General features: G+C 45.4%; 1 protein-coding gene across 5 annotated transcripts; it reads right to left on the bottom strand.

Annotated features, from left to right (window-relative positions):
- Positions 1–558: 558 nt before the first annotated feature.
- Positions 559–11,031, bottom strand: LOC111922499 (uncharacterized). Of its 5 annotated transcripts, none has more exons than XM_086888653.1 (11): positions 9,854–11,031; positions 9,268–9,379; positions 8,420–8,490; positions 7,445–7,539; positions 6,849–7,013; positions 6,412–6,466; positions 5,913–6,004; positions 5,550–5,604; positions 2,753–2,918; positions 1,169–1,223; positions 559–852 (listed from the first exon to the last, which is right to left on the bottom strand). In XM_086888653.1, exons 1-9 carry the CDS (start codon positions 9,860–9,862, stop codon positions 2,913–2,915), a joined length of 660 nt encoding a protein of 219 aa, XP_086744779.1. In that variant the 5' UTR covers positions 9,863–11,031; the 3' UTR covers positions 559–852; positions 1,169–1,223; positions 2,753–2,912. The 5 variants fall into 5 exon arrangements, with proteins under 5 accessions (XP_086744779.1, XP_086744775.1, XP_086744778.1 ...); XM_086888649.1 differs by having other exon boundaries at positions 2,753–2,897; positions 4,841–5,604; positions 9,854–10,731; XM_086888652.1 differs by having other exon boundaries at positions 2,753–4,850; positions 9,854–10,731.
- Between the last annotated feature and the right edge of the window lie 1,636 nt (positions 11,032–12,667).

Here is a 12,667-nt window from a genome sequence, read left to right as displayed (position 1 = left end):
AAATGCTGTAATTGAAGGAAATGGAGCTACAACACAGTGTGCTGCTAACAGCTCCAAGTCAGGAACCAACTCCATCCATTCAAACGCACATTCCTTCAAAAGCCTCCAGATTTGAACTCTGATGAAACCTTGCAAGACTAAATGCAGCAGTTTGTTAACATGCCAGTTATTCTCCAAGAAAATTGCTTTCTTTGGGTGTGTGCACAACCACATATCTCCATCTGCTCACCACTGAAATCATGACATTTGCACCTAAACATCCACCAGATGGTGGCCTGAGAAGTACAAGGCCTTGCATCCCAAGCAGCACCTGTTTCTTTTCCCTGTACAACACACACTTTGTTTGCCACAATTATTGTTCAATAATTATTCAATTTTTATTTGTTCTTGGCCACAAGAACTCCAAAGCCCATGGCTTTAGCACATTTCCCCCAAAACAGTGACTACAGTGTGAAGAAAAGAACGAGCTTCTGAATGCTCAAACCAAGAGCCTTATTTCCACCTTTTAAACAACATCACCATCAGCACAGTCCAACACAGAAGAGCACACAGACTAGATTTAAATCAATCAAAACTTTATTTATAACTGAACGCACCAAAAATGAAACTATGTACAGAAAGAACTATATACATAAAGAAACAGGCCTCTACTCCTCCTCTTCTCCAAGATACACGTGAGACTGCCCTGAGCAGCGGGAACTCTCATAAATAAATTGGAAAATACATTTCTGCATCGAGTTCCTCTCTGCAGGTTGGGCACATGCCGGTGGTCTCCAGGGCAACGGGGAGGCACGCGCTGCAGAACATGTGGCCACACATAGTTGCCACCATCAGTCGTCCACTTTGCACAATCTGGAAGAAAGAAAACAACAACCACATGTATTGGGAGGAAAGAATTGGAGTTTGCTGCTCTATTGGCACCAGGCAAATGAGACTTGAGAGCATCTGCAATCACTAAGAACAATGAGGGACCCACACATCTGCCAGTGTCATCCTGGCAAGGGCTTGTCCCTCTCCATTCACCAGCAAGAAGGGACTTGTGGAGCTTCCCAGCAAGGGCTGTGCTTCCAGCCAGCTGCCCACATCAGCCACCTGACTTGTGCAACTCCCCTTTTGGCTTCTTCCTCCTCCTACAAAGCACAAAGCATGACAAGAGGTGCATCCTTACCTCTGAGTAATAATCCATGCAAATTGGACAACTAATAACAACTCGTGGCTCTGCACTAGAGGGAACAGAAGTAGAAAGAATGTGCAGCTGTTAATGTCACTACACTTCAATGGTAATTGATAGGTAAAATCTCAAATAATCATGCAACTACACTGAGTAGCCCTGGCCCATTTCCTTTGAAGAAGCCTGCTGTTTTTAACTCTCTGTTTCCTGCATTTATTGAGGATTTGGGGTCTCCCTGCCTTGAGGGAAAGAGCATCCTGGTTTTCACTAGGAGAAAGGTGCAGTCAGTCACCCTGCTCTGGCATTTGAAGTAAGAGCAGTCTCTAGCGCTGGCCAGCTGGTGTTTGGAAACTTGGACTTGCAGCGGCTCATTAGGAACAGCTTTGGAACTACAGCATCCAGCTGTCCTCTGGGAACTATTCAGCCCGGAATATTCATTCCAGGAGCCAGTTCTAATGCTATAGAGTAACATGGCTCTGGCAAGATCCAGCCCCAGGAAGGAGCCTTTGGTCAATGTTGAATGCTGCAGCAATGAGTTCTTTCAGAGCAGTTCCATTCTGGAACAGAGAACTGAAGGAACAAAGTATTCCTTTTCTATATGAACCAAGTGGTGGGATTTGTTCACCTACAGTGGGAACAACCAAAACTTAAACATGTCCAAATTCATTGGCAAAAGGCATTAGGGTTAAGAATAGTGAAGGTCCTTTAGGTGGCATATTTAAGACTCGACACCTAAAAGTTCCATACTCAACTTCTCTCCTACATTGCCTTTCCCAAAGGCTCAAAACCACCAGCTTTGTTTAAACCTATGCCTTTCCCTTTCACCCCCAAAAAACACTTTAGAAAACCTTCCTTCATGATTCTCCTGTTCTTTGTCCTCCCTAGTGACACAGACACCTGGTTTAATTTAATCAGCCTAATGCATTGCATCTTTCTTATTCTGCTGGAGTGCTCCTAGAGCAGGACTTTGCTGTTTCTCTGCAGAACGGGGATTTTACTGTGCAGGCAGCCAACTTGAACTGCAAGATCTCCATGCCAGAAGCAAAGAAGTCAGGGCTTGTGACATCCGGCACTGGCCATAAAAGCAGGACCTCCACAGCTGCCTGTGTGCAAGTGTACCTTGGGAAGAATGGCTCCAGCTGCAGGAGAAAGGGAGCCAGCTGGCAGCGTTCCAGCAGGGAATTTCTGCTGGAATTTGCCCAGCTGCTGCCTGCTGGCCCCATGATGCCAAGCCTCATTGCTAGCAATGGAAGTATCTAACATGGCTACTAGAACTTGTCAGAAAAAGCAAATGCAATCCTGAGCTATGGCCTGTGACCAATGCCCTTCCTTGCCATAGCCCCACTCTCATCCCTAAGGTTCTGTGGCGTCTGCCTTGGGCTGCCTTTTTCTCCCTAAATGCAAATGGTATCATTTGATCATCATGTAACACAGGAGAAGTATGGAAATGAGTAGAGTAGGGAGAAGTAGAGTAGTGAAATCTTCAAAGATAAACCAGGCATAGCAGTATAACTTAGTCCTACTGAGAAAATAAAGAAAAGCACAAAGTTCCGTGTTTGGTAGGGCATGAGCCATACGTACGCTGAACTTCCAGCATGCTCCTCTGCTCCGTGTTCTGCAGGGGCTGCATCAGCCACAGGTGCATCATTAGCTCCTGTGCCATCAGCAGAGCCATCCACCTGGCTGTTCAGTGCAGCATTTCTCCTTTCTTCTCCATGCACTGTAACTGAATTTTCAGAAGTTACATCTATTATTCTCTCTCTCCCTGGAGCTACCCTTCAAATGAGTTCTAGAAATAGTCAGTAATGGTTCCTATTTTAAATGGACTCTGTTCATCTGGGTTAAAAACAACCTGAAATAAACAACTTTCCCAAAGAGTAAGGCTGAACCTTCCCAGACATTGGGACTACTTGTGGATGCTAAATGCAAAAAGCAAGCAGGAACACACAGTCTGTGTGAAAGTAAGTCACACAAAGCTTCTCACTCTGGCCTGAGAAATCATAATGAAAAATCCAAGTAGTCCTTGGTAAAGGACAGCAATCTTTGCAGGTGCTGTTTAGAATCCTTGTTGTTTCATTGCAAGAAACAGTCAAGGGGTGCTGTTCCAATTAACCAGTTATAGTGATGTGTAAGTTTAAGGACCAGTGAGAGTTTTACCTCTCAGACCTTCTGGAACAAATCTATAAAAGAAGATATGGAATAATAAACTTTGCTCTCTTGGACAAAGCAACTAAGAGAGTCATATCGTACTTCTGGTTGTTCCTAATACAGTACGACAACTACTCTGCTATGGACCAACACAAAACATTTGCATTCTTCACTCTACACCCAGCTAAAAAGGTGATTCTCAAGGACAGTCCCTGGAAACTACAAAATTACTTGGAGCATTATCCCCTTAAACATTGTGATCATGTCCCTCCTGACTTAAGGCAATTTGAAAATGGAGTTCTATATGATACTAACTGTAGAACATGTAAAAGAGCTCTTAAGGAAGGATGCTCTTTGTATTGATCTATTTCACCCTTGTATATTTTCAAGCTCAATCAAGCAGAAGGGAGATTTAATCCATGAAATAGACAGCAACTAACAACCAAACTCTCGGTGATGCCCATGGGTTAGAAAAACAAACTCCTTGTTGGTAGAATTGCCTTGTTAAGCTTCAGGCCTTGGCATGCTTCAAGGAGCTCAGAGCCAGGGACAGGTTCACAAAGCTTCAGGAGAAGGATGCTCACTGAGAGTGGGCACAAAGAATGCAGAACTGAGGGGCCAAAAGGACATCCAACACAACTCCCAAGATAAGGAAGACACTAAGATACCCAACTCTCCTGAAATCCGCTTTGTCTGGTAAAAAGTGATTGCTGCAGGGGGAGATTGTGACCACTGACTCAAGGAGCAGCAACTCCAGAAACTGCCCAGCCCAAAAGAAGAGAGAGACTTAGCAATGGACTGATTGGATTAATTCTAGGGAGAAGTGAGACAACTGGGAACCAAAAGAAGATGGAACACAAATTAAGAAGATGACCGTGTGACTTGTAACCAATCAATGCTAATTTCTTTGTTTGTTTAATTTTGTAAATAATAGAAATTTTTCTAGTGAGAATGTCTGATAGGTGAAATACCACTGAGCACCCAGACTGAAAGCACAATACTGAAAGAAACAATCAGTGTCTCTCCCAAGTGTACAACTATTGACCTGTTGCACCAAACCCAGTAACCAATCCAGGTTTTGTGGGCAACATCTTGACCAAATTCAAGAGAGATCAATTTTAAATGGCCTGGTCTGTCACAGCCAGAGGGTCAAGAAATGCTGCTTGCTTTTGAACTCTCAGAAAATGCAGGCACCCATGACTTCTGCAATTGCATTCTCCATGTGATACTAATCAATCACTAATCAATTCAAAGTGTAGGAAGTGTCACCAAATTCCAGTTCCTTCTGCATAAATATTCAGCCTCAACACTTATGGCAGGGATTTTCTACTGTGACTGATAGAGGCCACCACACACACATTGCATCCATTCCCTAAGACACTGGCTAGCAGCTTGAGCCTGTCCTCTGCCTTTTACTAAAAGCACTTTCAAGCCCTGCTGCTCCAGGTTCTTGGAAAAGAACAAAAGTCATGATTACATTCTAGATCAAAGTCCATTACCAAGTGTCAAACATCAACTCACCTTGAAGAAGCTTCCATTGATGCATAACATGAGAAGGGAAAGAAAAGAAGATACAATTAGATTGGGTGAGCCCCCTGTGCTGCATGCAAACCTCAGCTCAGAAAGCAGTTCTAGCAGAGGAGTGAGGAAGGCTAGGCTATCAGCCTCCAAGTTGGCTTCAGAACATTCAAAGCAGGAGCACAAACAGCTGCTGCCCTGAAAACAACCAAGTGGCTGCTGCTGATTCTGCTCGCATTGATGCAACAGGGTACAAAGAGAGGCAGCTTAGGAAGCACCTGAAAACCCTCCTCCCTCCTCCCCTCTTCCTGTGCCCTAATTCAATTTGGCCGGGAGCTGTTCCTTTCCCTTGTTCTCCCCCAAAACTGGAAAATTCTGCTATTTGAACTCAAAACACTTCATGTTAGATGAAAGAGCTGCTGAAGAAAGGAAACCACAACAGGCACTGGCAATAAAGAACTCTATCAGTCAATGCTAGAATTCCAAGGAACATCTGGATCTGACAGTGCCATCCTGGCAAGAGCTTCTCCCCCTATGGACACCAGCAAGGAGGGACTTGCAGGCATGGGCTGCAGGAACTTGGAGCTTCCCAGCAAGGGCTGTGCTGCCATCCAGCTGCCTGTAGCACCCACCTAAGACAACTGAGTTGTGCAGCTCCCCTTTTTTCCCCTCCCCTTCCACAAAGCAGAAAAAACAACTTGTGGATTCTTACCTGTGAGTAGCAACCCCTGCAAATAACACAGAGGAGACTACCAGAGGGCCTTGTTCTACAGAAAACAGATGCAGAAAAACATGCAGCCAATTAATTTCACCGGGCATGAGTGGTCACTGCTACAGAAGTGCCAGAAAATAAAACATCCCTTACTCTGATTTAGCAACATTCCAGCCCAACAGCACAATCATTTCAATTACTTTTACGTACTTCCGACTCTTCAGTGTCCCTCAAGTGTTACTGAAAGATACCTTCAATTAAGATTTCATCTACAGAGTAGAACTGTCATAAAGCTTGGCAGAAGCCTCTTTCTACCATCTAGCAGAGATTAGACTTTGGAGAGACTCTTTATCTGTCACATACGTTTCAATATCTTGTGGCTCCTCTTCATTCTCATTTGCCAGGACTTCAGCTGCATCCTCGGCTGGTCTGGAACCGAGTGGGTATGCCTGGCTCTGCTCCAGCAATGGGGTAAAAATGGACAGAGATTAGGAGGCGCCTGACAATTCCTGAACAGCCTGCTCTTGTGTATCAGCTCCTTAAATGGATTTGGCCTGGAGTCTTTCCTTTCCCTCTTTCTCCCCAAAAAGGCCCAAGGATCTGTCTAAACACTTCATGTGGGACGAGCAGCTTCTAAAGAACACAAAGAACAGCAGGAATTTGGAGCAAAGAATTCCAGTTTGCTGCTCTATTGGCACCAGGCAAACAGGACTTGGAGTATGTGCAATGCTAGAACTGTAAGGAACACACAGCTGTGCCAGTGCCATCCTGGCAAGGGCTTCTCCCTCTATGGACACCAGCAAGGAGGGACTTGGAGGGACGTGCAAGTTGGAGCTTCCCAGCAAGGGCTGTGCTTCCTCACCTCTGCGTTGTCATCCTCAGGAATTAGAGGACTAATGGGACTTGCTGTCCATGCACTAGAGGGAGAAGGACCAGAAGAACATGCAGCCATCAATTTCACAGTGCACAGAGACAGAAAATCACAGAAATTGTGAACAATCCCTTATTCTGATTTAGCAACACCCCTTCCCAGAAACACAGGCAGTGTGCAAGCATTTCAGTGTATCACAATCCATAATGTAAAGAAACATTCAATAATGACTTCCTGAATGGAGAAGGAAGGTTTCTCCTGGATTTTGCTGAGCTTTAGGGGCTGGGCTCCATTAGTTGCCTTCCAGACAGAACACTATGGTTCAAATCAGATTCCTTCCCACAGAATCAAGCAGAATCCAAATTTGGTAAAACCCTGTGTCTATGTCAGCAATGACACTTTGGGGAGACACATCATCTGTTACATACTCATCGTTGTCTCTTGCTTCCTCTTCATCCTCACTCAGCCAGAGCTCAGCTGAAGTCTCTGCCTTGCTGGAATCCTGTGGGTACAGCTGACTCTGCTCCCTGTCCTGCCCCTCTGAGTTGTCATCCTCCCTACTCAGAGGACTAGCAGGATCTGCTGGCTGTGCCCTAGAGGGAACAGAACCAGAAAGAACATACAGCCACTTCAACATGGAGCCAATCATTTCCCTGGGCACCAAGGGTTCCCAACAAAGAAAATGCTGACACTTGAAACATCCCCTATTCTGAATAAGAAACATTGTCACCCAGAAACACAACCATTGCAAGAATTTTTATGTGCTACAAGCATTTTGGTGTGCCATTCCCTGACCTTCTGATTTAGATGGACTGCTTCTAAGAAGCTAAGGCTTCACAAGGAGAGAAGGAAGGTTTCTGCTGGATTTTGATGGGTTTATTTTAATTCTCCTCCAGGCAGACCACTATATTCCCAGTCGGAAGTATTTGCACAGAGTTCTGCAGAACCCAACAGCTTGGCCAAAACCTCTTTCTACCACATATATGAAATCAGAGTTTCAATAGACACTTTCTCTCTCACATACCCATCATCTTCTCTTGCTTCCTCTGCACTGTTCCTTTCCAGTGGCTCAGCTGAATTCTCTGAGGCCCTGGAAAGACGTGGCTGCTGCTGGCTCTGCTGCAGGGGTAGAACGGGGTAGAAATGGACACACTTAGGAAGCAGCAGAACTTGACCCTTCCTGCTCCCCTATTTCAGTTCCCTAATTGGATTTGGGCCAGAGCTGTTTCTTTGTCTCTTTCTCCCTCCAACTGGCAAGTTCACCTGTGATAGCCTGAGCACTACTTTTTGGAGGAGCAGCTACTGAAGAGAAAAGAACCCCTCAACCCAAACCTGCTCTTGTGTTTAGTGTAAGTGGAGGTGGGTCATGCAAAGTGTGTTGTGAAATTGGAGGCCTTTGCTTTGCATGGGTTCAGGAACAACCCTGTCAGGATATAAGTGCCATGCAATGTTTGCTGCAAGTGTCTGCTTTGCACAGCAGTAGAGGCATCAGATATTTCAGCAGACATACTGCTCTGAGGCTTGCAAAATGGATCAAAGTATATTCTTTGAAAATAGTAGGGGAAAAAGAAAAAATCCCAAATGTGCCCCTTTTAAAGACTTAGAGGAATAAGAAACAGAATTAGTGTGTACCCCAGTCAGCTGCAGTTGCTTTTTACACCTCAGGGACAGGGGGACTTTAAACTGATGCTGCAGCTAAAGCACTTCTTCAAATCAAAGACTTCCTGTGCTCTCTTTTGAATCACTGAAGCAACAACCTCTTTTAGCTTGTTCATCCACTCTCTGCAACTGATTCTCAGTTGCAAACACAGATTCTCAGTTCTCCAAACACATGCTGATGTGTTTGGGAGTGTGTTTGGGGTTGACTGGGAACTGTTTCTGAAGTGGTAAATCAGAGCCATTGTTCAAATTTTGAGGCCAGGGGACTTAGTAAAATTGCAGAGGGCAAGAAAATTCCTATGGATGCAACATGGAGAGGAGTGTGCCAGTCACTACTTACCACAGGAGATTCATCGTCACTGGTAGTGATGACTTCAGGCTGTGGAGAATCTCCTGTGAGATCTATGACTTCTTCAGCAGTTGAAAAAGAGAAGGTTAGAAGTGAGGTCAGAGATTGCAGAGGAATGAAATGGGCTGCCACTGTGGAACAGACTGTGCTTGGATTCCCTGCTCCCAAGGTGTCTTTTTTTCAGGAATGTGTCCAACATTTCACTCAAGCTTTGCCCTCAGCAGTCTACAGGGAGCATTGTCCTCTGTGCATTGCCTCATGTGTCCTGGTGAGCATTGCCCTGTTCCCTGAAGGGGCAAAACAAGAGGAAGAGCACCTGAGCTCCTCACAAGTTCTGTTGGATGACAACAGCTTCTGGGAGGTGCACACCAACAGATCATTCCTCTTGCATAGGGGATAGTTTAGCACACAGGAGAAAAAAACAACCAAATGTAGAGTGGATCCTAATTTTACAGTACCATGCTGTCCGTGCTGCCCTGAAGAATGGGCCACAGCTAATGACTAAATTTTTTTCATCTTTCTCCAGCTTGGGAGATACCAAACTCAGCCTGCCACCTCCACTGTGGCAGCTGCAGTCACTGCCAGCTCATCAGAGCACCCATTCAGGTGTTTGAGCAGCACTTGGGGCCTTTGCTACACAGCTCATCTGCCACTAGAGGTCAATGGACAGAGTTCAGTAACAAACCAAAACAGCTGTCAGTGGGCTGGTTGTTTAGGGATGCCATACCAGGTGCTTCCTCAAGCCCAAGTTCCCTTCTTCCCAAGGAAAGGGCCTAGGAACTGGCAAAAGCACACGTTCAAATGAACTCCAAGCCTCCAGGAGCAGTTTCTCTTCTTACCAGGCTCTACTGGCTCTGTCTGCCAAGTTCCACCTGCTCTGGAGGCCAGCAGCCTGCTCCGTTTCTGAGCTGGACTGGAATCCAGCGCCTCTCCAGGGCGCTTTCGCTGACCCTGAGAGAGAACAAAGCCTTAGCATTTTCTGTGGCACTAATATGAACGTGGCACTTGGTTTTTGCCACCCCAATGACAGCACACAAGGATACACAAAACATTCCTGCAAAGGCTGCAATATGCATCCAATGGTGCTAAGGGCCATTCTCACTTAAGTGCATCTCCTCAGAGAAAAGACATCAGCCCTGAACTCCGACAAGCTGCCTCAGCAAGAAGGAGCCTGTCCCAATGGCTTGAAAATGTGGAGACCAGTTCCCAATTCTAGCAGGCTGCTGCTCACACTGTAAGCATTATTGAATTATTGCTAACACCCACAGAGATCCAAAACATTCAGGATTCCAGAACATCATGTTACATTAAGTTTTCAAAGGTTTCCATTCTTGTGCTTTTACTACAAACTCTTGAAATACTTCCTAGAAGTATCCTGTAGAATGTTTCAAGATTCAGATCAGCGTGGAGTAACAATGTACTTACAGAGCTCATGGTGTTTTGTGATCCAAAAGCAGCGGCAAAGAAAGTGGGACAAACACCAAAAAAAGGAACTTCAGGGATGGGATCAATCCCTTAGGTTCCTTTGGGTAGCCCACTGCAGGTGTTTTCGGAGTGACAGAAAGCTCCTCAACACACACCTCTCTCTTCCCAGCAGGGATGGAGAAGACGGACAATCCGCATCTGCTGCGCAGCAGAGAATCCGTCAACTGGCTCAAGAGACGCCGTGTCAACAGAACCTTGGGAGCAGGAGTGCCCATGGCAACCGCTGCCAACATTCCATGCCCAGGTAACGGGGATGCGCTTTGCTCACCCATGGAGTTCCAGAAGACCATGGTGTTGATATATTTTATATATTAGTAAAGGCCTGTGTGCACAAACCAGCCTTCGAAATAAGTCATGATATTAAAGGTAAAGTCCTTGAAACCTTTCTGCAGAAGAGAGAGTAAAGAAAAACAATATCCTTGTGTGTAGGAGAAAAAATGTAAACTTGTGTGTGTTAGCAAATAGTAGCTTGCTCTGCCCACGTGCCCTGTAAAACGCTATAAAAGGTGTGCCAACGATAGAAATAAACAGCGTTCACTTTTACTTCTGTGAAGGGTTGTGAATAAGCAGGCGGTCTCTCATTACCATGGAGGCACCACAGCCATGGCCTGGTTCTGCTGTCGCTGGCTCCATCACGGTGCTCAGGGCCCTGTCCTGCCTGGCCTGGAACCTTGCAGGGACAGGGCATCCACAGCTTCTCTGGGCAGCCTGTTGCACTGGCTCAGCACCCTCCTAGCTCTTGCAAACATCTCATCCCAACCTTCCCCTTCCCCCATGGCTCTCTGCCCCCTCTGGCCACTGGAAGGCCACAGTCAGGCCTCCCCGGCCCCAGCTCCTCTCCCGGCTGCACAACCCCGGCTCTCCCAGCCTGGCTGCAAAGGACAGCTGCCCCAGGCCTCCACACATCCCCAGGGCCGCCTCCAGCCCTGCTCCACAGGCACATCCCGCTCCTGCTGGGCCCAGCTGGACACAACTCCGCACGCGCGGCCTCACGGGCACAGCTGCGCCTCCCGCCACCTTCAGCCTCAGGCACCTGAGCATCACTGGAGCCTTCCTGTGCCCAAAGAACTCCCAGCAAACCACACCTCCCCAAAGCAAAAAGAAATTTAAACCCTTCCTTAACCCTACTCCACCAGGTTTCTTGGTCTCTGGCCAGTTTAACTCTTATGGGACAACTTTAACCTGAACACGAGTAAATAGCAATTAAAACACAATTCGAGTTTGTTGGAGTTTTTTTTTTTTCCTCAAACTGTTGCAACTATCTAAGCATTCAGATCCTTATTTCAAGTCTCTGAAATCTTGACATTGTCAGGTGTTGAACTACTCCTCTACTACAATTTCCCAACAGGCCTGAGGAGGTCTGCTCTGCTCCCAGGGACAGCACCTCCCTCCTGAGGCCCTGCTCTGCTCTCCAAGGTGACACAGCAAAAAAACCAGAATTAATAATCAGTCTTCCCTCTAGCCACTCTGTGACGGGTTCTGTGTTCAGAGGGATGGACTGGGGCTCCTGAGGGCACCAGGGAAGCCATCTGAGCCCTGCCAGATGCAGGAATGCTCCTCAGCCCCTGGTCCCTTTGGTTGGGTGCCCTCTGGTGTGGGGAGAAGGGTGGAAATTGATCCAGGGCTGTGGAGATGAGCACAAGGATATGTTCAGCTCGTGCTCTACACGTGGAGCCTCATTTCTTACAAAACTTTCTCACTTACTACAATTCATCCTTTTGGGCAATTAAGTAATCAAGTGTTGAGGAATGGGTGGGGATGACTCTTCCATCTTTTGAAAAAAGCCTAAAGGAGATTCAATGCTTTATAGAAAAATGCTAAGATGCTAAAGCAATTCCAAATGTACATTTAATAGATGAAAAATTAAGCTCCTTGTATGGGTCCCAAAGCACTGAATAGGAGAAATGGACAGTGCAAATATGCTGTCTCTCTCTTCTGGGCTTCTGAAGGTGAAAAAACCCCAATTCTTCCATGCCTACAGATCAATGATGGAATGAGCTGAAAATGAGCTTTTCCTTCTACTGACAACTATGCACCAAGATCAAAAACAAATTTTAAAACACCAAAAATTTGAAAAGAAAATTGCCTCAGCTGATGCTGTTGAGCCAAACCAACATCGGTTTCAACTTCTTATCAAATCAGCTGAGTGCCATTTCATTGCAGGTTAATTAAGATCAAATTTATTTGACCATAAATGCTTTCATTTAATGGTCTTTCCAATGAAAATACCTAGCATAGCATGTCACTTATGAATAAAGCTATTTAAAAAGACATTTCTGCTTACTGTCATTGCATCCACCAAGAAGTTCAAAGTCTAGCAATACCGAGAAACAGAAAACATTGGTCTAAACTTTAGGGCCACCCTATAAGTAAATCATTTGATGTATGTCTGTTGAAGTGTTATCTTGGAGTACTTTTGACAACTCAAGTAGTTTTCATGAATAGGAAAAATCAAAAGAGCACTTTATCAAGCTAATACTAATGTTTTAGGTTATTTTATGAAGTTCAAAACAAATCAAAAGTAGCAGATACAATGAACCTTGTTTATTACTACCTCTGCCTAAATATGGCAATACTCAGACATCTTGAAGTATGACTGAGCATGCAGGTAAATTACTCAATGAAGACAAAAATGAAAAACCCAAATTAAGGATGCGTGTCCACACAGATAACCCAATTTTAACACAGAGAGGACTTAGTTCAATTTGGTCATCTGAATTTTCTGTTTCATGGCACAACAAATTTACTGTTGCA

Source organism: Cyanistes caeruleus, chromosome 5 (genome assembly GCF_971803275.1).
Source record: "Cyanistes caeruleus chromosome 5, bCyaCae1.hap1.1, whole genome shotgun sequence".
Classification (NCBI taxonomy): domain Eukaryota; kingdom Metazoa; phylum Chordata; class Aves; order Passeriformes; family Paridae; genus Cyanistes; species Cyanistes caeruleus.
The sequence above is the reverse complement of the archived record's forward strand: the minus strand, read 5'-3'. Positions and strand labels throughout refer to the sequence as shown.

What these genes read in the sequence shown, in the direction of transcription:
- LOC111922499 (XM_086888648.1), bottom strand. An exon ending in GACAGAGCCAGTAGAGCCTG is followed by an intron (nt 8,491 to 9,267) that starts GTAAGAAGAGAA and finishes CAACTGCTGAAG; the next exon opens with AAGTCATAGATCTCACAGGA. An exon ending in GAAGCAAGAGACAACGATGA is followed by an intron (nt 6,467 to 6,848) that starts GTATGTAACAGA and finishes TTCTCCCTCTAG; the next exon opens with TGCATGGACAGCAAGTCCCA.